Source organism: Spermophilus citellus (assembly GCF_964194105.1).
Source record: "Spermophilus citellus genome assembly, chromosome: 3".
NCBI lineage: Eukaryota > Metazoa > Chordata > Mammalia > Rodentia > Sciuridae > Spermophilus > Spermophilus citellus.
Window position 1 is genome coordinate 156281117 of NC_138184.1, and position 23652 is coordinate 156304768.

A 23652-nucleotide genomic window follows, 5' to 3' on the forward strand; every position below is an offset into this window, starting at 1 on the left:
AAAACCTCTCCAGGACTTAGTCTCCCAAACTGTAAAATTGGGATCATAAAATAGTGACTATGTCATGGTGTAGATGTGAGGATTAGATGAGCTAGTAATTGCATACATAAATTTCTTCACCTTTATCAGTTCACATAGGTATCTGTTAAGAAAATAAATAATGGTCTGTTAACAGTTTTTGACCTTGACCACTTCACTTCTTCATGAATTTGCCTGCTACCTTTTGGCCTCTGTCCCTTCAAATTTAAATGGATCTCATAAACCATGATGTCAGGTATTCTCTCACACTTAGTTTTGGTCATCCAATGCATTTACTCACATCCTGGGGTGGTAGAAATTTAGTGGAATAAAGATATAATTTTATAGATTATATTTCTACACAAGTCCTCAGCAACCCTTTGGTGCCCAGTGTTTCTCTCAGCTGAAAGTAAAGCAGACACTTTGTTTTTTCAAACACCTGCATGTTACCTATTTAATAATCATCTTGAATTCTTGTATTTTGTCTTGTGAATTCTTGTACTTTGTCTCCTATAACCTAAAGCATGTCCACTGCTTTCTATATACTTGACTCTTTCTATTCTGACATAAAGGAAAATATGAAATTGATGATTTCCAATTGAAAAATAAATATAATTTAAATCCATAACATAAAATCTGGTTCTACAGTTTGATCCACATTTTCTTTCCAGTCTCACATTTGGCTTGAACCTGCACACACACACCCCAACAATGTTCCTTGGTCAACCTCTCAGTTATCAGACAAACTCTAAACTTTTATACCTTCATGCTATTATATTTGGACTATGCATTTCCTGGGGGAAATTCTTTCTTAGTGTATTTCTGATCCAGTCTACACCAGAGACCTACCTTGCCTAATAAATCCTCTTGCAATCTCTTTAAAGATGTGTGTCTCTCCTTCATGCCTTACATTTGTTGAAAATGTATCATGAAAGAGAAATCAATAGGAAAATACTTGGAAAGTAGATAATCGGCATGCAGATAATGAAGAGGAATCTGTAAGGTAAAGGTACTACTTACTATGTGTAGTACCTTAAAACCACTGAATTTTTATACTGAAGAGAACCAAAAGATCATCTGGTCGGCCGTCCTATACTTTATCAGTGAAAAAAACTTAAGCCCCAAGACACTGATTATTAATTTGACCACCAATTTGTCTAGTTATAATTGAAACACGATTCTTAACCTACCATATAGTACCCTGTTTATTTTATTTCTGTTTTTATTGTGAAAAATATTACTCCATTGCACTGGTTGGCAAAAACTAAACAGCTGATTTTCTTTACCTCTGCCCTTAAAGTTTATTAAATAGTTATTGAAGTACATATACCTATAAAATCTTGAAAATTAAACCTTAGTTTAAAGGTCTTTAAAATATACAATTTCTAATGTTTAATAATAAGTTCTATATTAATATTTTCATATCAATAATGTATCATGAAAAGTTTACAAACAACATGGTATGTATACTAGTATATTCAGTAAGCAAAATAGAAACCGGTAGAACTTTGGGGAAGAAAAAAAAATTATAAGAATAAAGAATTCCCTTTTCTTACATAATATGCCTTGGCTCTGATCTTTTAACTAAATACATGTGTAGGCACATAATTGGTTCTATATAAAGTGAAATTATGGGACCAAAAAAATAGAAAAAAAGTGAGTTAAACTAGGTCATAACTTTGCAACCAGTACCTACCTTTGGAAATCATCATATTGATACAATAATTTTAATATTGTGCTTACTTTATTTTTACACATAAACCTCTATATGCTTATGTTGGTTTTAGAAATAAGATCTGTTTGTTCAGTTATTCACTTACCTTTAAGCCTACCTTTACTTTTTATTTATGCATTTTTAAAATTGGTGCTTTATAGATATACGTAAAGGTGAAATTCACTGTGATATATTTATATACATAAGATAATTTGGTCGATTTCATTGCACCATTCCTCCCTTTGCCTGTCCCTCATTCTTCCCTCAATTCCCTTCTTCTAGTCCACTAATCTCACTTCTGTTTTAAATATGGAGAAGAAATTGTCTTATTATAACAAAGATTAAAGCTTAATTTTACCCATATTATTTATAAAGATAGTTTTAAAAGGGAAAGGTTTTATAGGCTTATTAGACCAAAAAACATTTATTTTCCATGGAGTTAATAATTGCCTTTTTTCCCCTAAATTGATAGTTTTCTCTATCCATACAGCTAATTAATTCTCAACTTTGCCCCCACCCCATAAATTTTGGCTTAGAAACTTGTGCTCTTCGTACTTTAATCTTTTCATTGATAATGTCCTATCCCTTTATTTTATTTGTTCTATCTTTCTAGAACCACTTTTATTTGACTATAGAAGCTTTAAAACAAAAATTTGAGTTTTTCTTTCTTTTTCTATTTTTCATCTTCTTTCCTTTTATCTATGTCTTTCGTTCCATATCTGGGACCTATTTTACATCATATGATGACTTTTCTCACACTTGTTTTTTAATCAGATTTTGACTTCACAGATAATCCACTTTGATCCCAGCAGGATCCTTATATGCTTCTAGTCTTATTTCATGGATATAATTTTCTTTTTGCTACCAGTGGGCACTGGGTCTCCACATGTCTAAACTATACAGGATGCTTTTACAGAACTTTATTCCACTGAGGATGAACAAAACCACAGTTTCCCTCCCTCTAAAGAACAGTTAGACTTCTCTGTGGCCTTGACCTCCTGCTGTTAACCTCTTCTCTGAGTGAATCTGTAACTTCTTAGTACTTACAAAGGTAATTTTTACTATTTGCTACTACACTAGAAAATCTTGAAAATCTCATTGTCCATATTGTGGTAGGCATTTTTTTCTACTGCATTTTATTCTCATTTATTGAGGAGATGAGAGGGAATAATCTATATGGTTTGCAAATAAACATATTTAAGTGTGTGAGTTGGCCTAACATTTATTTCCCTTAATTCAATAGGTACATTCCCCCTTTATATTTTAACATCTTTTAGATTTTTTCCCACTTACAAAAAAATAGAATGTCATCATTAAGTTGGCAATATTTTAAATTTTAGTGATATGTAGAATAATTTTAAATCTTATAAATAATCATATCTTACAATTGGTGAAATATAAAAATCATTTAATAAAATGATAATAATCAATGGCAGTTATTTGATCAAGGTCATTGCATAATTATGCCTCCTAGTTATCAATGTCTGTTTTAATATTGTAGGTCTCAGACACCAAGATCCTACAGGAAATTATACAAACCCAACACACACCCCCACTTCCACTCTTCTGTTTTTACAGCTGTATCATTCTTCTCTGTTTATCTCAAAAGGGCACCTGCAGCCTCTTCCACAGCCTCCTAGTGGAGTGTGAATTCTACAATGGAGTCCTCAGGCTGGGAAGGCTTTGTCCTGCTGTCCTGAGCCCACTAACATGTAACCCATACTCTCCATATCCCTACTTGATTAGTTCAAAGATGAATTACCCCGTGAAGCTCCACCACAGATCTAGACAGATGAACCATTGTAGCCATGAAAACAATGCATTTTGTGTGCTGACATTCCCCAGAAAGAACTTGTTCTTTGCACTCCTCCATCTGCTTCCACACTGTTTGGGGATCAACCATTACAGTGGGTTATATCTGAATAGAACCTACAGTTTCTGGCATGCACTTGAGTGTACTGCTTCACTTAACTTTCATAGCAAATGGGTGTCTCTTGGCAGTGTGATTACCTCCCTTTATAGATAAGAAAACAGTGTTGGGCAAAGTTCCTATAAGATTGGAGGGTCGGTTCCAATTTATAATTAATTTTTTTGAATTTCAAATCATTTGTTTGTTCTTATCCACTTAGCCCTTTGATGTTCAGACTCTGAGTGTCTCAACTTTTCTCTTGTTATATTTGAGTTTTTACATTTAATGGCCAAATAAGAGTTTGAACAAACAATGGTGCTTTTTAAGTGTTTCCTAGATACAAACAAAATTTGGTAGATTTCATATCTGATATCTAGTGTTTTATTAACAATTAATTTGTTTTCAATTTAACTTGGGAAACAATCTCACAAATAATTGCTTTGAGCAATGGAGAACTTTAACATTTGTTTTCAACAGAAAAGTTTTAAAGAATATGCCTTAAACTAACATTGATCTTGTTCACCTATAATCTTTTTTTAACACTTCTTTTATTCTAGTTATGTTTCGCCTGTATGACACAGATGGGAATGGCTTCCTGGACAGCTCGGTAATTTTTTTCCTTCAAATTTTCTGTGAAAATTTCAAAGTAATTTATTTTGAAAAAGGCAATGAATAAATTTATAGCTATTACCACAGAAGGCACACTTAATATAATTTACATCCATTCACATAGCATTTTTATCATTTGATTTTTTCGAAGGAGTGATCTGAGGAGACAGGATTATGATTGTTGTATTGAATAGTTTTGCTATGAAAACATGACTTTTTTTCTGTGCAGAATTTTGATAAAAAAGGAAGACTCCAACATTGAATAAAACATTAGATAAAGTTGAGACCACTGGTCTAGAAAGAAAGAAAAACTATCAGTAAGATTTGACACTACGGAAAACATTGAGAATAGAAATAAAATCTAAAGGAATTATAAAGTCAATTTAATAATTTGATTATTTTCTTATTTTTCCACTTTTAAAAACATATTCTTAGTCATACATGCTGTTGAAATAAGTATGTATATATATATATATATATATATATATATATATATATATATATATAGGTGTATGTGTGTATATATGTGTATATATATGTGTATGTATGTATATACACATAAATATATTTTGCATATTTTCATAGCAAATGGTCGTCTCGTGGCAGTGTGATTACCTCCCTTTATTGATTTGACAGACTTTCCTTTGTAAAGTCTCTCATCTAGTTACATATGCAGCTTGCACTCTAAGTCATAAAAATTAGTGAAAGAAAAAAATACCATCTCTGTATGATTAACTGGAAGGAACACTCAAATGTTTATTTTATTTCTAATGTACAGAGATCATAATTAGCTCTCAGAAAAGTAGAAATTAGCCTCAGTTCCAATGTACACATCAGTATGTCCTATGAGAAATTAGCCTCCATTCCAGTGTGCACATCAGTATCTTCTATGAAAGTCTATTTCAGGTTTCATTCAATAATGTACTATGTATTTGCTGATCACATATTTGTCACATTATATTATTTCCTTTGTCTCAATGAAAAATATGAATAATAAGAGTGTCAAGTTCTGGCAATTGTGAAGTGCACAGGCACATTTACACCAAATGTTTTCACACATTTGACAATGACTAAAATACATACTCTCTCTGATGGTGAGTTTCTCTGGTGGTGTGGTGGGCCTCCCTGTGGCAAACTCAAATAGAATTTTACAAGAGGAGCAATGAAGCTGGAGACATGTTTATGTAACACTGAGGAGGAAAGTGGCATATTAGCATAGCCAGAGAAATGAAATTATAATTCCCATTGCAGGAAATGACCACCACTGCTTTGAACTGATGCTCTGACTGTGGGACTTATGTTTAAGTCTCTAGAATATTCCTCAGACTATTGCTTTTAAGTGCCTACTTATCTTGAGTTTTCCATTTAGTAATTTGGGGGTGCATGATAAATTTTCTCATTTTCTGGTACCATTTCACAGCTAGGAATTATGAGTTTTTTCTAGATATCTCAGTATGCTTATTGTAACTACAATACTACATATTGTGTTTTAATGAGAATCTGTTTTATTTAATATTTCTTTTAATTAAGTTTAAATGATGTTTCTTGGGCTGGGATTATGGGTCAGTGGTAGAGTGCCTGCCTAGCACACATGAGGCATTGGGTTCAATCCCCAGCACCACATGAAGAAAACTAAATAAACATCTAAAAACTAAAAAAAAAAAAAAAAAAAAAGAAAGAAAGAAAGAAAAGAAAAGAAAAGGATTTTTTTTTTTTTTAACTAGGCTTTTAACCATGGGTTGCAATTTGGTGGATTTGAAAATTCAGCCAGATTTTTTTTTGTCTTAGGCCATTTTGGGGTAACATATATAGTAGATTACTTGTAATATTCATATATTGCAGTATTCCCAATATTGAACAATGAATTGAGGATAAATTGTTTTAAATTGATTTGTTTATGGTAATTACTGTTTTTTTCTTAGTGATTAAATTTGGGGGTTTTCTCCACATAATCCATTGCCCAGTAATTTTCCTCAGTATCAGTTTCAAATTGTACCTTTTGTAGTCATTTGTCCTGATATTATAAAAGCATAGCAGTTCACCTTTTGGAGGACAAAAAAGAGAAAATTGATTTGGAAATTAATTTGGAAAATGATGAGTATGTCTCATAGTGAGAATTAAAGTTTATTGATCCTTTATAATATGCTAAATAATATATTTCATATAACAAGATGTTTAATCTTGGCAGCAACTTTATCAACTAGGAAAAATTAGAATATCCATGTTTAGTGATGAGGAAACTAGAGATTAAATGAGTTATGTCACAAGACTATGTAATGTAGTCCATGAAAAATAGTTCTTGTTCTTAAAAACACATCCAAGGACTTCAACCTCTCCAAACCATTGAGTTGTTTATAAGCAAACATGGACTAGGTGATAATTTAGTAATTCAAATACACAATTTTTGCAAGTTTTAAAATTTAGCAATTTCTAATATACATTTATGTTGTTGTGGGGCTTCCTATCATGCATTAATAACATAATATATATTTTTTAGAGAGAGAGAATATAGGTTTTACAACTTCCTCAGAGGGACCTGCTTTTTCTGATTTTTGCCATATTTCCTTCTTCATGTAATGAACATTGACCGCATATATTAGATCAGGGGTGAAGTAGCGTAATCTTTGACTAATATACTTTCAAGCCTAATGCTTTTATACTTCTTATATTTGAAATTATACCACTTTTAAAATCATGTTATATCTCCATTTAAAATCAGAAGTATCTTATAAAGCCATGTTTAATCTTTTCTGAAAATAGGCAAAGAAAATTGAAACATTGAAGACATACATCTGAAAAATATTTGAATTTTATTTAGCCAAGCCATATGTATTCACCAGTAGGTCTTCAAAGAGTTGACATTTGAGCAGAATATTATAAAAATTCAAGCTAAAATTCTATCCTCTCACAAAATAAACTCTACATATACTTAGCCTCCCTCCAAACCTTTACCCTGAATATCCTCCTAGCAAAGCACATTATCCCAATAAATGACTGGAAGAGTCAATATATGTTCTCAGTGTATCAAAATAAAAATAAACCAACCTCTCAGTTGCTCTCAAATGCTTCCTTCCACCCGTGCACATCTGCTTGGAAGCCAAAGGGTCAGGATGGTCAGTGACTTAGAAAATCACATCCTGTGAAAATTATACATAAACTCCTGCTTTCATCAGGCCCTCCTTTTCTAGTAGAAGAAAGCCTTTCTTTGTATAATTGTGCCCTCTTCTGGTGGAAATTTCTAGACAAAGTACAAGATGAATTTCTATTTAGTTTCCTCTTCCTATATCATTAATAAAATATTTAAATAAGAATATATGTACGTATCTTATTTAATTTTTTAGCACTTGTTAAACAAAACAATTCCTTTAAGTCAAAGATTAATAAGATCTTCTATTCATATACTCTCTCCCCCACCCGACCCTCTTTTTCTCTTTTTTCAGGAACTAGAAAATATCATCAGTCAAATGATGCACGTTGCTGAGTACCTTGAATGGGATGTCACTGAACTTAATCCAGTAGGTATAAGAATGATTTAACTGTTGACTAAATCCTAGAAGGTTTCTTTCTTTCTTCCTTCTTTCCTTCCATCCTTCCTTCCTTTCTTTCTTTCTGTCTTTCCTGGGACTAAATGTACTACTATCATTTGATTTTTGTCTTTAAGTCACTCTAAGCTACTATTTCTAATGAGAAGTCAAAGAGGATTCTAAATAAGACAAAGTATTTGTGGTATTCTAAAGCTCTCATCAGTTAACTTTTGTTCCTTCTCCAAGGAAAGCCCAAAGCTCTTTGGCTTCTTCATAATAAAGCTTGGAATTTTAAATCAATTTGTTTAAAGAAACAATACCTCATAACTTTAATAAAAACTTCTTACTTAAGTAGAAGTACTAAAACTTCCAGCATTATTCAAATGGATATTAAAATAATCTGCATAGAAAATATAATTTTCTGTGAATTTAGCTGTAAGAAATATTTTGGAAGATGATAGGAAATACTAATTTTAGTTCATTTTGAAGTCAATTAAGATTACATGAATAAAGCAAATACAGATCAATTTTAATTGAAATGCTTTGCATTTTATATGAATTTAAAAAGTCTGTAAACCAGTTTTTGCATTTATGCAGTTAGTAGCATGATAAGTGCATGAATATGTGTTACAAGAGCTCAAATCATTTCTCTTCCTTTCTAAACTACGCAGTAAATACATAAGGTGCAAAACACTGTACCATTCATAATTGGATTTGGATTTTTCCAGTCATAATGCAACTGTTTGGGGGGAGGGTTGTTGTTGTTGTTGTTTATTTGTTTGATGTAGAAATGCATCCAACCTTCTTCTAGTGACTGGCAGCTATCAGTAACAGATTGTATTTTGTGTATGGAATGATAAAGTAGATGATGAGGGTTGGGGTTGTGGCTGAGTAGTATATTGCTTACCTAGCACTGGGTTTGATCCTCAGCATCACATAAAAATAAATAAGCAAGATAAAGATACTGTGTTCATCTAAAACTAAATATATATATATATATATATATATATATATATATATTTTTTTTTTTTTTTTAAGTAGATGATGACATGTATTTAATTGACTGCTCAATTGTCTTAGAACTATTTTTACTGTAATCAGGGGATTTCTTATAAGTTCTGTTGACATTTTTGGTTATAGTAATCTAAAACTGCTTTTTTCTTTCCTCTTCCCTACCTTTTGACCTGTAAGATTGTTCATCTATCAATCAACTGAGGAAAGGAAGGGAGATTTTTTTTCCTAACAGCTTTCTAAGTAGAAGTGGGTACCACCATTTTCTAGCAAAAATTATATTTGGTGACAGGAGGTGTAGGTTTGAAAAAAGAAAGATCTAGATGCTGGGAAGGAGACAGTAAGTGGCTGGACAGCCTAACTATGACAAATACCGATGGGAAAATAGAAATAATACCTGTAGCATTATTTGTTATGTGTGGTCTGATAAGCTGGCCTCTATTCTGAATGTTTCAGTGTGAAAAATAAAGATGAAGGCCTCCCTTTGAGCATGTCGTTTGCTATCATGGTAACTGCTTCATCTTGCCTACTGCTTCAACAGTGATCTTCATTTTGAACAAATGTACACAGTTTGAGAGTCTTATTAACTTGGCATATATGAATAAAAATAAGTGATTATTTGAGGTTGATCATAATTAGTAGGGAAGGCTCAGATGTCCTTGGAAGGAATTTTAATTCAACTAATCCCAGCTCTAACGTTAGTATTAGGTAAGAGTTTAGTTTATTCTCATATGTTCCTTTCCATTAGTTAATGAGCATGCCCCTCAAGAGGCAGAGCATTTAAACTGAATCTTTTGCCATTTTATAAAATTTAAAATAATTTATCTTTTATTTTGAGAATAATTAAATAATTATTCCAGCACATTTTTAAAAATTTTTTTCAGTACTTACAGATCATTGTGTTGCTATGAAGGAAAACAATAGGATTTTAAAATACTTTTTGAGGAAACACACTAAGCACAGAAGTGTTCAGGCAAACAATATTTTTTACCAAAAAATTTAAAAAATTTCAGTGGTGGAGACCAAACCAACAGCATTGTACATGCTCCACAATCTCTCTATTACTGAACTACAGCCCCAACCAAATATTTTATTTATTATACTTTTAAAGTTTCTGTTGTAATGTTCTTTGAATTTCTTGCTTGTTCTTAATTGTTTGAAATTCCCACATTATATAAAGGCAATAACTCACTAGGGTTCTTACCAGGTGTGCCACCTTGATATCTTGAGATGGGAAGTACTTTGCCTTTCCAGCAGCCAAGGGTCATATGGTTGAACTCATATAATTTTTTTTTTAAAGAGAGAGTGAGAGAGAGGGGAGAGAGAGAGAGAGAGAGAGAGAGAGAGAGAGAGAGAGAGAGAGAGAGAATTTTCAATATTTATTTCTAGTTCTCGGCAGACACAACATCTTTGTTGGTATGTGGTGCTGACGATGGAACCCGGGCCGCACGCATGCCAGGCAAGCGCGCTACCGCTTGAGCCACATCCCCAGCCCCTGAACTCATATAATTTACTTTAATAATAATAAAACAATACTATGTGGCATGATATATGCAGGGGTCTTCTATTTATAATTTGAAGTAAGTACCAACATCATCACCATTCCACAAAGAGGTTAAATGTATTACAATACTGTGAAGAACATTTTGGGACATTATTGCAAGTTATCTTTAGAAAAGAAGTCTAATTAGGGGCTGGGGATGTGGCTCAAGCGGTAGCGCGCTCGCCTAGCATGCGTGCGGCCCAGGTTCGACCCTCAGCACCACATACCAACAAAGATGTTGTGTCCGCGGAGAACTAAAAAATAAATATTAAAAAAAAAAATTCTCTCTCTCTCTGTCTCTCTCCCTCTCTCCCCTCTCTCTTTAAAAAAAAAAAAAAAAAGAAAAGAAAAGAAGAAGTCTAATTAAATATGATTAGGTCATTTAAATTTGGGGCTCTATTGCGTTCTGATAGGCAATTAAAAACAGCTTCATTCTTTTACCCTTTACTACTTAGCAAAGAATTCTTTGAGCTCTTTACCATGAAATTAATTTGTTCAGACATTTTCTGGCATATATATATGAATCTAAAAAAAATAATCATCTTGAGGAAGTAATTAAAGACCACTTTCACTATTAAATTAAAGTTAACTTATTTTAGCTGTGCTATTCATTGAAAAATATTAGAAATTTAAGCACTTATTTCTAGCAGTTGATCAATGTAGTTAGCTGTGTTCCAAAAATCATTAAGTCACTATTTTCTCAGTAATAGGATTAATGTTGTACTGAGTTATCAAAACATATATGCCAACTCTCCCTTTTGCTACTAGTCAAAATTTGTTGTAGTCAGTTCAATGTAATGCCTTGCTATATTATGTGAAATGCATTTTATTGATTCTTTTTAAGTCTTCACTGAGCTCCTCTTCTCCAGATCCTTCACGAAATGATGGAAGAAATTGACTATGATCATGATGGAACTGTGTCTTTGGAGGAGTGGATTCAAGGAGGAATGACAACAATCCCACTTCTTGTGCTCCTGGGCTTAGAAAATGTAAGCATTTCCATGGAGAAGGGTGGCCTGGCAATCACTCAGTGGGGCTCTCTATTAACCTTTTGATTATAAATTGATCTGGCCATTTTCTACCACGAAGCATGTACTGAGTGCCTGCTACTTTTAATAAATACACCATGGTGCAATTTAACAGTAGCTCCTTATGTGGTAACACTTGACATAAACATATTGATCCTCTTAAAATAATACCTTAGGATTACATGTGTATTTTTTCTCTTTTGTTTTCCTCTGTTTAAAGTGCAATCTTTTTTTAAAAACTGCATATCTCCCCAATGTTGTTTCTTCATATATCATTTAATGTAAGAAATTCTGTACTATTGTTGTATTCTGTGGTCCTTGTGATGCTCTATCTCAATCAATATTCCCCCTCACATGAAGATAATCTATTTTATTGATATCTCATACTTGGAGAAGGCAATTAGGTATTGGAGGAGGATGAGAGATATACATGTATATGAAAAATATTGTTCTTATATTTCTGCAGATCAACCCACGTTCTTATTCTAATTTAATTCTCAAAAGTTTTTTTTTTTTAATTAGTGCCTAAGTGCCATGTATTGGCAATTAAATATATAGTTTGGGGGTTTAAAGTAGATCAACCTATGACCAGATGTGATATAATAATGACTTTGAAACTAAATCTTGCCTAACTCTGCCATAAAATTATTTCAGAAATTAATTCAGAAACCTGGTGACATCAACAGAAAAAAACTAGTTTTTGTGTTTAGCATTAATTCTGGAATAGGAATGAACTATAATATGTATATAATAGCATATTTACTTAGAATCAAAGAGTATAAGGGATAGAAACTACCCTGACACACATAACATTTAAATTTTTGAGATACAAGAACATAGTGTCTAACAATTTGCTCCTGATCCTTAAACTCTTCATACTTCTTGTTACCAGCAAAACTAATTTTGCAGATTTAAGACTAGACCAGTTATTCAACACAACAAATTTTTTTAAGTCAGCTCTCAAGACATTTTACAGTCTGTTTGTGAAACCTATGAACGTATGTATAAACATGTTTGTGTAAATGGGTTTAAGAATATATAAATAGGTTTAGGGTTTAGGATTATATATGAGTTTACAAATAAATAGATGAAGTTCAGAAAATTATCCTTTCTTTTTACCTGGAACTTCAAATTATTTACTGCTATTTTGATGTTACCTTTCATAGAAACTCTGGGATTTTAGTCTTTGTCAGATGAAGAAAAAAAATATACTAATAGTTGATATGTAGGACATCACCTTAAAATAATTTATGACAAAGATAATGAATATAGATGTTATTTCTCATAAATACATATTTCTACACTTTGAAAGTTAATTATTCAGTATTTCCTTGTACCTTATGTTTGTATACTACACATAATTTAGCATCTTTTATAACTTGTTATATACCCCTATTATAATTATTTAATTGTTGAATATACCTGTTGATAAAAGCATTATGTAAATTGAATTATGATGAAAGAACAAAAGGAAAAATTATAAAATGGCAGCATTTTAAGTTTTATTTACATTCTGTGCTGAAAAACAATTGTTAGAAGACTCTAGTCATGGAGAGCCAATAATAATGGTTCTCTAGAAGGGAGTTTTATATTATCAAAACTAAAATTTGAGTATTCTACATGCTTTTGGAAATTGGTGTATGAAAGCAGAGGAGATACAGGAATGACTAAATTAAATGTAGTCAGATGTGAGACAAGAAAGTACAGAAAAGGAAATTTTGTTACATTTATTTTAAACATCACAGAGGATGTTGAAATAATGGTTTACTTTACATATTATTGTTTATAAAAGGCTTAAATTTTAATTTATAAATACAGGTACTTGTAAAATTATACAAATAGCATGGCTAATATAGTTCACAAATTTGTTTAAATTTAACTCTAAATATTTTAAAGAAATATGATATTTCATTAGTTTCTGGCATAGCAGTAAGTTACATTGAATGAAATTTCTTTGGTTTTAATGTAAACTTGATTAATTATTTGTAAATTATCTTTAATTGAATTTGTAAATTAATATTTTGTGTTCTTAGTTCTAAAAGATTGACAGGAAAAATAAATTTAGGGTTTTGTTAATTGTAAACAGAATTGTGTTCCCAGTCCTGGCCACTAGATGTCAGGGCCACATTGTTTAACACGAATAAGGCAAATATATTTAAGAGATGGGATGTTTTTCCTCTGTGAATTAGGATTCTGAAAGAAATTTCCCTTTTCTTTCACATTTAAAAAAAAAAGAGTAAGGCAACCATATTTTAAGTATCTTTTAATAAGATGTATAAGCACTGTAATCATGTGTAATGATCATAAAACAGAATACCTCTCTGTTAAAAATAGCTTTTTAAGTCTAAGGCATTGTAAGTGTTGTAAAAAGCAGGAATGACACCAAGACAATTGAATGATGAGAGTCTTTTTTTAGTAATTGAGATTTATTTCCTTTCTGTAGTCAGTTAATGTGTTATGTTATTACCTGTAGAGAATTTGATCCCTGGTGCTAGAGCCCCAACCCCCACCACATCTTTTGCTTATTAAATTGGAAATCTAGGTGCTTCAGTTTGAAGCTGGCCATTTATTATAAAGCTTGCCTTGTTATGTTGTCCTATATATTCTTGTCTATTGTCAATTATGAGCTTGGAGAGTAGATTCTAATTGATAGTGGGTGTTAAATACCACAGTGTATTTGAGAGTGACTGCCGTGGACTAGCCAATAGCATAGATAAAAATGTCATTCTGAGAGAGTAAGCCTCTGTTCTCATGTAAGGCACAACTGTTATGATTTCACTATATTTATTTTTCTCCATTAACAGAATTTAAAATGCTGCTCTATTTTAAATAAAATCTGCTTATCTACTAAAATCAGAAATGTAGTTTATCAGGACTTAATTCTTCACCAAACACTAAAAAGAGTCATTCTTTTCTTTCACAAGCACTAATGCAAACAAAACCCAAGATAAACTGGTCAAAAACAGTGCCAAGTCTTAGTGTCTCTTACATTTGAAGGAAAATTGGGAGTTTAAATGATTATATGATTTTGATTACCACTACCAAAAGTTAACTTGAAAAATTCTTTATTTATTTTGGAGGGAAGGGGGGACTGGGGTCCGAACCTAGAGGTGCTTTACCACTGAGCTACATTCCCAGGCCTTTTAAAATATCTTATTTAGAGGCAGGGTCTCACTGAGTTGCTTAGGTCCTTGCTAAGTTGCTGAGGCTGGGTTTGAATTTTTAATTCTCCTTTCTCAGCCTCTAAGTTTCTGGGATTACAGATATGCACCACTGCACATGAAGAAACTTATCCTTTTTTCAATAGTCATCTTACTGAAGGATTTTTTCAAACCTTATATAATGAACCCCCCCCCCTTTTTTTTTCTTTTCACTAACAACTATTTGCTTCAGTAACTGGAACCTGTCTATCATGGGAAATACATTATATAGTTTAGGTTTTATGGCCATAAAGATCTCTGTCCCAACTGCTCAGTGCTTCTGTTATAGCCCAAAAGTAATCACAGAGATTGTAAAAAAGCAACCAACAAGGCTATGTTCCAATAAAACTTTATTTATAAAACAGATTGCTTAACAGACTTGAACCACGTGCCACCTTTTGTGCCAACTGCTGATCTGTTTTGTTACTAATTTGTCATATTACAAACAGAAGATGTTTTAATTTACTTTTAATAATTCAGGAGACAGGACTCTAGAATACCTCTGACTTGGCACACAAACAACCACAGCAAGACATGAGTGAGATACAGAAGCAGTGGACTTCATGAACTGATCTCCATCCTGACTGTTATTAAGTCAGTCATTTTGTGCCAGGGAGTTGCCTCCTCTAAAAAATGAAAAGAAAGTTAGTCAAGAAGATGTTTTTCTTTTTCAAAACATTTTTTTAGTTCTAATGTTTCTTTTCTGAGACCAACAAGACAATTAATAATACTTCAATTCCTGAAAGCCATAATCTTGAATCTTTACTAAATTGTTCAAGAAAAATCCCCAAATTCATATTATTAGAAATTCCTTAATTCCTAAAAACAAAAATACACATTCACCTATTATACACATATAATAAATGTAAATATTATCCATCCAGGTATCCTTGAAATGACCTTAACTCCTTGGTGTAGACTCTTGTGCCCACATCTAATCTATTCTGGTTTTAAAGAGCATGATTCCATCTCAAAGAATCTTGGCCTTTAATCCTTAGAAGTAACATAAACTCTTCCTTTGATTGAGATGTTTTAAGACCTGTTAACTTTCTTGATAGAATAAAAGAATATGAAATATATTCTCTGATAAAATTTCTGAGTGGTACAGTATAAATGATAATATATTTTTAATAATTTAAATTATATTTTAAAAATTATGATTTGTATTCCAATTTTTACAATGTTAATTTGGTTTACAGTTTTTGTTCCTCTATATGTACATAGTTCAATATAGAAAGAAGTTTCAAAACCAGATATATGTGACAATTCTTGAGATTTCAGATTAGGTATTGAAAAAGAAAAATGAACATGTGGTTTCACATGTTATTGAGTTCGCATCTGAGCTGTAGGGGCCCAGTCTGCTCTCAGAAGGTGCAGTCTGGAGATGAGCAATTCACTGAAAATCTGCCCCAAATTTTAATATTTATCTTTGTTTTCTCATTGACCAGTGTCTGATATAGCTTGTTTTTTTTTTTTTTTTTTTTTTTTTTTTTTTTTTTTTCTAAATGAGTAGTTTCTTTCATATTGATATTTACTGTTTGGAGATCTTGAACAAAATAGTAAGACAATTTAGTGATCTTTATTATTTAATGGATTTAAAGTAATTTGCAACATTGGCTCATCTATGTGTTCTAAATAAGTCAGTTGAAATGTGGCTGGGTGCCAGGGAAGGAGTACTTATACTGGGATCTCTAAAATTTCTTCTTGAGGTCTTTTGAAAATATAATTTATAGTGCTATAGTGGTTCCAGTTCAGTTGAACATTATATTTGATCTTTGAAATATTTAGGAAAATCCTAAAATTTTAGAAATCACTAGGATAAGGAAATTAAGTTTGAGAAAGTGCAAAGGGCCTTCTCCCCTTTGAAACATCCCTTTGGCTTCTAGGGAACTGAGAATCAAGGAAGGACGTGAAGCTCCTTCTTAAGAGTAGACCAGCCTGAGACTCAGTAAACATTTCTCTCTGTCCTAAGCATAGAACTGAGCTGCTACATTGTAATCTGCAGTGCTGTATCTGGTAATGAAAATAAACTCACACATTTCCTATGAAATAAAGTATATAAAAATCTATGAATATTTTTCTTAATTCTTTTAGCTGATATGTTGGGATGTTACACAACTCAACCCAATGATGGTAATAATATTTGCTGTTAATATAACACCAGTCTTCTGAGGAGCTAAATTAACTTCACAGGTATTGTATAATGAAACCTCACACGAAGGCCTGGGAAAGGAAAGTGGGTACTTTGATTTCATTAGAGAGGAAAATAAGAAGAAGAAAGATGAAATGGCCGGTTCACATTTTCATAGTAGGCAGGAACCAAGCCTTCTGGATTCTCTGTTCATTTCTTTCTTTTTTCTTTTTCTTTTTTTTTAATATAAAAGTGAATTCATTTCTTGGCAATAAATATTTATTTGTAACAGAAGCACTAATAGAAATATGCTCTATTGGCTGATAGGATATAGGAAAGGACAGATTCTTTCTCTTCCCCACTAAGTTTACAATCTAAATAAGACAAACAAGACAAGACATGAAAATACAGAGAGTTGGAGTATAATTTGCACTGCTGAGAAGTAGTTGGCTCCTGGTTTCAATTTCTTCTTTTAAAAAAGTCACATACATATTTCATTCCTTGCATATTTTGGCAATGCAATCCGGCTAAGAGCTATAAAGCTATTTGATTTGTTTTTTGGTAAAGCATTTTATGCCTGGGTAATGGATTTGTACATCAGTTGCAGCCTGTAACATGGCTAAGTGTTCTGATTGACAGAACACCCACATTCAGACTTGTTTATTTTTTGATAAGGAAAATGCCAGCTAACTTAGTCCATATGTGCTCTCCAACAGGATGAGGCTTATTCACATATAATGGACAATCATTTAAAAATAAAATGACAAGGAATATAAAAATGGTAATACATATGAAAAATAGTTTTTATCCTTTCTTCTTTTACTTAAAAATATTTCAAAGAATTTAACTGCTAATTTTAAAGTTTGTTAGTTTTAAAAATTAACAATGCCATAGTTAAACCCTTTTTACATCAGGATGTTTAATTTTTAAAGCAATAGAAATTTAAATATAGACAGTTTTCAAAATATAGCAAAGTTAAACATGTATTCTATTCACATTTTATTATGACTTGAAATCTTATGGTTCATCTAAACCCCAACTCAATTAGGTAATTACTATGAAGTCAATTTCTTGAGTTTTAGAAAACTGAAATTATATCTTCTGAAGTTCTCTCTTTGACACCTGCTTTTGTTGAGATCTCATTAGCCCCTTGTCAGAAAGCCAAACATGAGCATTGTTGAGATTTATAGGTCTAGATTTACCCTTCTTGCAGGTTAATGTGTTGTTAATGTGTTAACTTGCCACCATTTCCTGGAAGCTGGCAGAGGACATGAGACTTTTGGGTCAGAGACAATGGGTTTTAGTACTCACATTGAAGCAGCATCAGGAACTTCATGTTTGATCTGTTTGCCTTTCTCCCTAAGTTTCATGGGAAAATGAAGTGAGACCCAACCAATTGCAGTGTACAGCATCAGAGTTAGGAACTTCAATCTTAGGGAAACTAAATCTCTTATAATGTGCAGTAAAGAAATCCGTTTAATCTGTGCTTAGAAGAAAGAGATTATCCTTATTAGACTGGACAATAAATAAACCTGCCTTCTCTACTGGCTAGAGAAACATCTTTATTGTCCAAAGCTATTTTTCAGTAAGTTTGAAAAGATTTCTTGGGAGGGTGGAATAAGAAAAAATAGTGCTTCTGCTTCCAAAACATGCAGATATTCAAGAGATCCATGGAGAATTATCTCCCAGATAAACCATTTTTATTAATGTTTCATAGTATGATGCAAATTTGAAATTTCTGGTTCTAATATAAGAATTAGTTACTATAGATTTCCTCTGGTATCATAAATCTGATGGCTTGTCTCTTGACTGAAAAAAATAGAAAAAAAGTGATTAGGAATGTTAATATGAATATTTTCTTATCAAAAGAATCAAGATGATCTGGATGTTTGTGTTATCATATCACCTCAGAATTAATGATTTACTCAGTACATAGTAAATGCTCAAAACTTATTTGGTGAATGTAATTCTAAGAAATGGGACAATTTGGCTAACCTGAAAAATTATGGTGGTGTCAATAGAGTACCAATAAATTATGTCTGAAATTAAGTTTCACACAAATTAGTGAAGTGAATACGGAGTTCACATGTCAATGAAGAAAATGATGGTACAATGATATGTAATGAAATATATAACTTTATATCTGTATTTTGACCTTCTTGTAAGGCGTTCAAGACTCATTTTATTTAATCTTGGGCTATACAGTATGGTAAACATCCATTAGAGAAGTAGCTATTATGGAATGCAGAGTTTTACTTAAAACAGTAAGTAATAATCACAGAGTTTTTGCTAAATGTGTAAATTAATATAAACTCAAGGTTTCGTTGACAAAAACTAAGCTGATTGCTGTACATATAGCAATGCAGTTTACCATCATTCTCTAATAATAAAATCATTTATTTTGCAAAAGAGACATAAGCAAGAAGGAAATGTAATTTAATCCCTTAAAATGTTGATGCATTTAAATTTATTATTTGAGATATGGAATATATTATTAGAAAATATAACATAACCTACTATCCACAAATTAAGTTCTAAAGTAACACCATATCTTGCTGGTAAGTGCTGTATTTTCCAGCCCATCCCAAACCTCTGTCTTCTTATAAGACCTAACCATCATTGGGAGTTTTTCATATTCCCATTCTAAGCAAGGGTTGATCTAATTTTTACAATGTTCATTGTTCAACCACTTACACTCAAGAGAATTTTCTCTCTTTATTTATTCACTTGTTTATGGAATTTTGCTAAGAATATATTACTCAAAGGCAAGGCAGACATGTCCCTCTTCTGAGGGAGTGCTCAGTTTGCCAGATCATAATGAAGGTTTGGGGTATGCTGTGGAACTGCTGACATTCAACAAGATCTTGTGGGTTACTATAGCATCCAGGATTTGTTAGCGGTGTCTCATTCCACTAGAGCACATGTGTTTTTCTAAGACTCTGTGGCGATCTTAGAGAAAGTCAGAGATGAAATAACAGATTGTCTTCAAATGCTTCAGTCCAGCTCTGAATTTTATTGGCACCTACATATTCTACTGTTTATTTCATTAAGTGAAATCTGTTTCTCTTATATCCCTGTGCAGAATGTGAAGGATGATGGACAGCATGTGTGGCGACTCAAGCACTTTAACAAACCTGCCTACTGCAATCTTTGCCTGAACATGCTGATTGGTGTGGGGAAGCAGGGCCTCTGCTGTTCCTGTGAGTATGTTTGCTCTGCCTGGATGCCCTCACCCCCAGTGAGCAAAGGCGGTTTTATAGAGTCCTGTTTGTCAAATGATAAAGTAATCCAGACCCTCTCTGAATTACCATTTACATTGCTCTGCAGACCTCTGAATGAAGTCACTCTGGTTTTACCGTTACTCAGTTTTGGAAAGTCCTTCCTCTGAAAAAGAGTGAAGGAACTTTCTAAATTCTTTAGCCATTTTCTTTCCATTGTAGTTTAATTTATTCATCATTTTTGAGTTCTTTTGGAATTTTCACTAATTTGTAGTTTCCACGAATTTCTCAGTTTACGTGTTATTTATTTATTTGTTTTTATCTCCCTAGCTTTGGCAATTTATTCACACAGACTTCTTATAATAGTGTAATTCCATCAGGTCTTTAAAAAAATAACTGATTAAAAGTAGTTTGATATTCAAATTAAGTTTAACACCTCAAGTGTGTTATTTTTAATGTTCTCATAAAGAAAATCTTCAGTTGTGGTTGCAAGTTTGTAAGTGTGTCCATTTTACTAACTTCAGATCACTTATATTTGCAATTATTTTTTTATTCTATTAATTCATTACTGCCACTTAGAATTTTTCTAATAGAGTATGAAGGAGTTAACTTAAAAATTACCTAAGTATTTTTAATTAGATAGCATATCTATCTGAGAATATTTTGTATTCTCTGACATTCCTGCTAAAGTAGAACACATATCATTTCCTCTTCATTTAGGGCTAGCATTCTTCATTAATCCTGCAGTATGTCTATCCACACCTTTTTCTGCTATGTACAAAGTTACTGAAACTATCAAGCTTATCAGGTATATCCCACTTTTCCACTTTTGCACAGTTGATTAAGTTTTTATCTGGCTAGCATACAATATATTGTTTTCAGATTTGTTATTTTCTTTCTTTTTGTTTTCCTATTCTTCTCCCCCCACCTTTATTTTTAGCTAGCAGCTTGTTTAGAAATAAGTTTGGAAATGTACTTTTTACCAGATATATTTTTTGACACCAAATCATTTTTAGGGTAACATAGGGTATCCTAAGTGTTAAAGGATGACAATGAAGTTAGATGAAACTTGCCTTTATCTCTGCAGACAGTTTCTGGTGGCCACATTTGAAAGGTTCTTTACTCTGGAATATTCTGCATACACAAAGAAAATGCTTTGTTTTTAAATTCCTATGATTTTTTAAGGAGAATAATATTTTATGGTAAATTCTATTGATAGGAGGACATGAAACAAAATGACTCTCAAGTAAGGTGAGTGGTGTTATATAAATGTGAGAATTTTGTTCACAACTTTTTTTCTTTTTTTTTAACTGATTAGTAGGGTGAATTCAAGAATCTTGGCATGATTACTTGTAGTAAAATTTTAAAAGTATGTTTTCTTCCTCAGTGTTGTCCCCCAAATCACAGATATTAACAGTTTAGAAGAGTTTTCTAGTATATATATATATTATATATATATATATATATATATATATATATATATATATATATATAGTATATACATTATGTGGATTTAATGGTTCTTATTCATATTTCAGGAAATCTTTAGGTGCTTTCATTTTTATGGAGAGGACTAACTGAATATCATTAAGATTGTTTTATTCTATATGTGTATGCATTTGGAGCTCTTAACTTGGAACCAGCATTATATTTAGAGAGCCACTTTTATGACCCTAATTATATTCAGAGCACAATTATATTCAAAGCACAAAAATATGTAAAATGCTAAAAAGTGTGTTAATTTTATGACATATTATGTGCGCATACACACACACACACACACACACACATATATATATATATATTTGATTACATATGTGTATATACACATGTGTGCAAATGAGCATCAGTTTTTGCTTACATATATATCATACCATATGCTGCTGAGCAAAGATATTTTTTTCTTTTTTTTTTGGACAGGCAATGCCATGATGTCAAGTGACGAATGATTTTGTACTGACTGAAAGCCTGGCATGTATGATGAAATCTAGTCTCTAGAAATAGACTAATCAGCCATTTAAGGTTTAGATAAATCAATAGACAAAATAGCATAAACTCATTGGCTTTTTTTCCCATGCTCACCAGCTGCTCTCATGCCTATACTTTGTAAAATATGGATCTCTTCCTTCTAGCAAATGACACCAAGCCATTTGGCAGTCATCAATTTGTCTTTAATATTTTTGTCATCTGGAAATTATTGTGAAAAATTTGAGTGAGGACTGATTTAATTAAGCATTTCCTGCTATGCCATGATAGAGGAGTCTTGGTTTTTCACATGCATAATATTTCCTGTACTAATTGGCCTTTTGTATTCCATGGTAAAAACAGTCGACTTGGGCTTTTCCTTGATGTGGCTGATTGGATTGATTAGGGAGCAGTGGATATGAAATGAGGTCCTGTTAATGTCATTCTTTCCCTATAAAATTGCAATCAGGACCAGGATTAACTCTGAATTTGTGTACCTGTTTCCTTTCAGTCTGCAAGTACACAGTTCATGAGCGCTGCGTGGCTAGAGCACCTCCCTCTTGTATCAAGACCTATGTGAAGTCCAAAAAGAACACTGATGTAAGTTTGTGGCCATGCTTGCTTTTTGTGGGTGGCAATTATGGATTCTCCTCTTACCACAATACTGTTTCTCTGTTCTAGGTCATGCACCATTACTGGGTTGAAGGCAACTGCCCAACTAAATGTGATAAGTGCCACAAAACAGTTAAATGTTACCAGGGACTGACAGGACTGCATTGTGTTTGGTGTCAGATCACAGTGAGTAACATTAGCAGACAAATCCCATGGTCACTCATATTGAAAACTCTGTATCCCATACTGTCAGATGTCTGGAAGACCTTCTAGAATATTTAAGTCAATCAGCATAAAATCATGGAAGCTTCTTAGTTCATCTCACTTCCAAAGGGAGAGAAGGCCTACACTTTGTAAAATATGAATCTCTTTCTTCTTGCAAATGACACCAAGCCATTTGGCAGTCATCAATTTGTCTTTAATATTTTTGTCATCTTGAAATTATTGTGAAAAATTTGAATGAGGACTGATTTAATTAAGCATTTCCTGCTTTCGCCCTCATAGAATCCAGAACTTTAGAACTGAGTAACAGCCTTAGAGATGATACTATCTTATGGTTTTCAGATTGTGTCCGTAGAACACTAGAGGTTCCCAAAAAGGCAATCAGAGGACATGGCCAATGGTAAGCAATGAGAATAGGAAAAGGATTGGGTAGAACTCAATTCTTAATTCCACCTCACAACATTTGTTAAAGGTTTTATTTTATTTTATTTTATTTTTTGGTATGTGTGTGACATATATGGTAACTTTATTTTAATCATAGGATCTGTGGGCTCAAAAAAGCCTCTAATTGGTACTCAAAACATCTTAAAATTCTTTCTGTCCTTGTTTACATTGCAACTTGTTTTTCTCCTCTACTTTCTTTGTTTTAATGGTTTCTCTTATCACTGACTCTGGAATCTAACTCTAGCACTACCACCTACTGATGACCAAGCACTTGACCAAGACCAGTTGAGCTTTGGTCTTGACCCTGGCTTTTGCCTTATAGGATATGAAGCACTTCCTTTTTTATAAGAAAGGGTATTACTCTGAACAAACTGTACCTTTAAAAATGTAGAAATTTCATGTCCCAAATCAAATCAGACAATATGTCCCTAATATTTGATTCTTATACTGGAGATCAACAAATTTTTTGAAGATGATTTTATTTTTTAATGTAGCAGAATACAA

At 32.3% G+C, this 23652-nt stretch overlaps 1 protein-coding gene across 1 annotated transcript in view; it reads left to right on the forward strand.

Moving 5' to 3' along the window:
* DGKB (diacylglycerol kinase beta) overlaps nt 1-23652 on the forward strand; it is a 680640-nt gene that overhangs the window by 178663 nt on the left and 478325 nt on the right. The window contains exons 7-12 of the mRNA XM_081286832.1: nt 4199-4248; nt 7691-7765; nt 11198-11317; nt 19770-19887; nt 22382-22470; nt 22552-22668. Coding sequence (XP_081142958.1) covers nt 4199-4248; nt 7691-7765; nt 11198-11317; nt 19770-19887; nt 22382-22470; nt 22552-22668 — 569 coding nt within the window. The remainder of the gene's footprint in view (nt 1-4198; nt 4249-7690; nt 7766-11197; nt 11318-19769; nt 19888-22381; nt 22471-22551; nt 22669-23652) is intronic.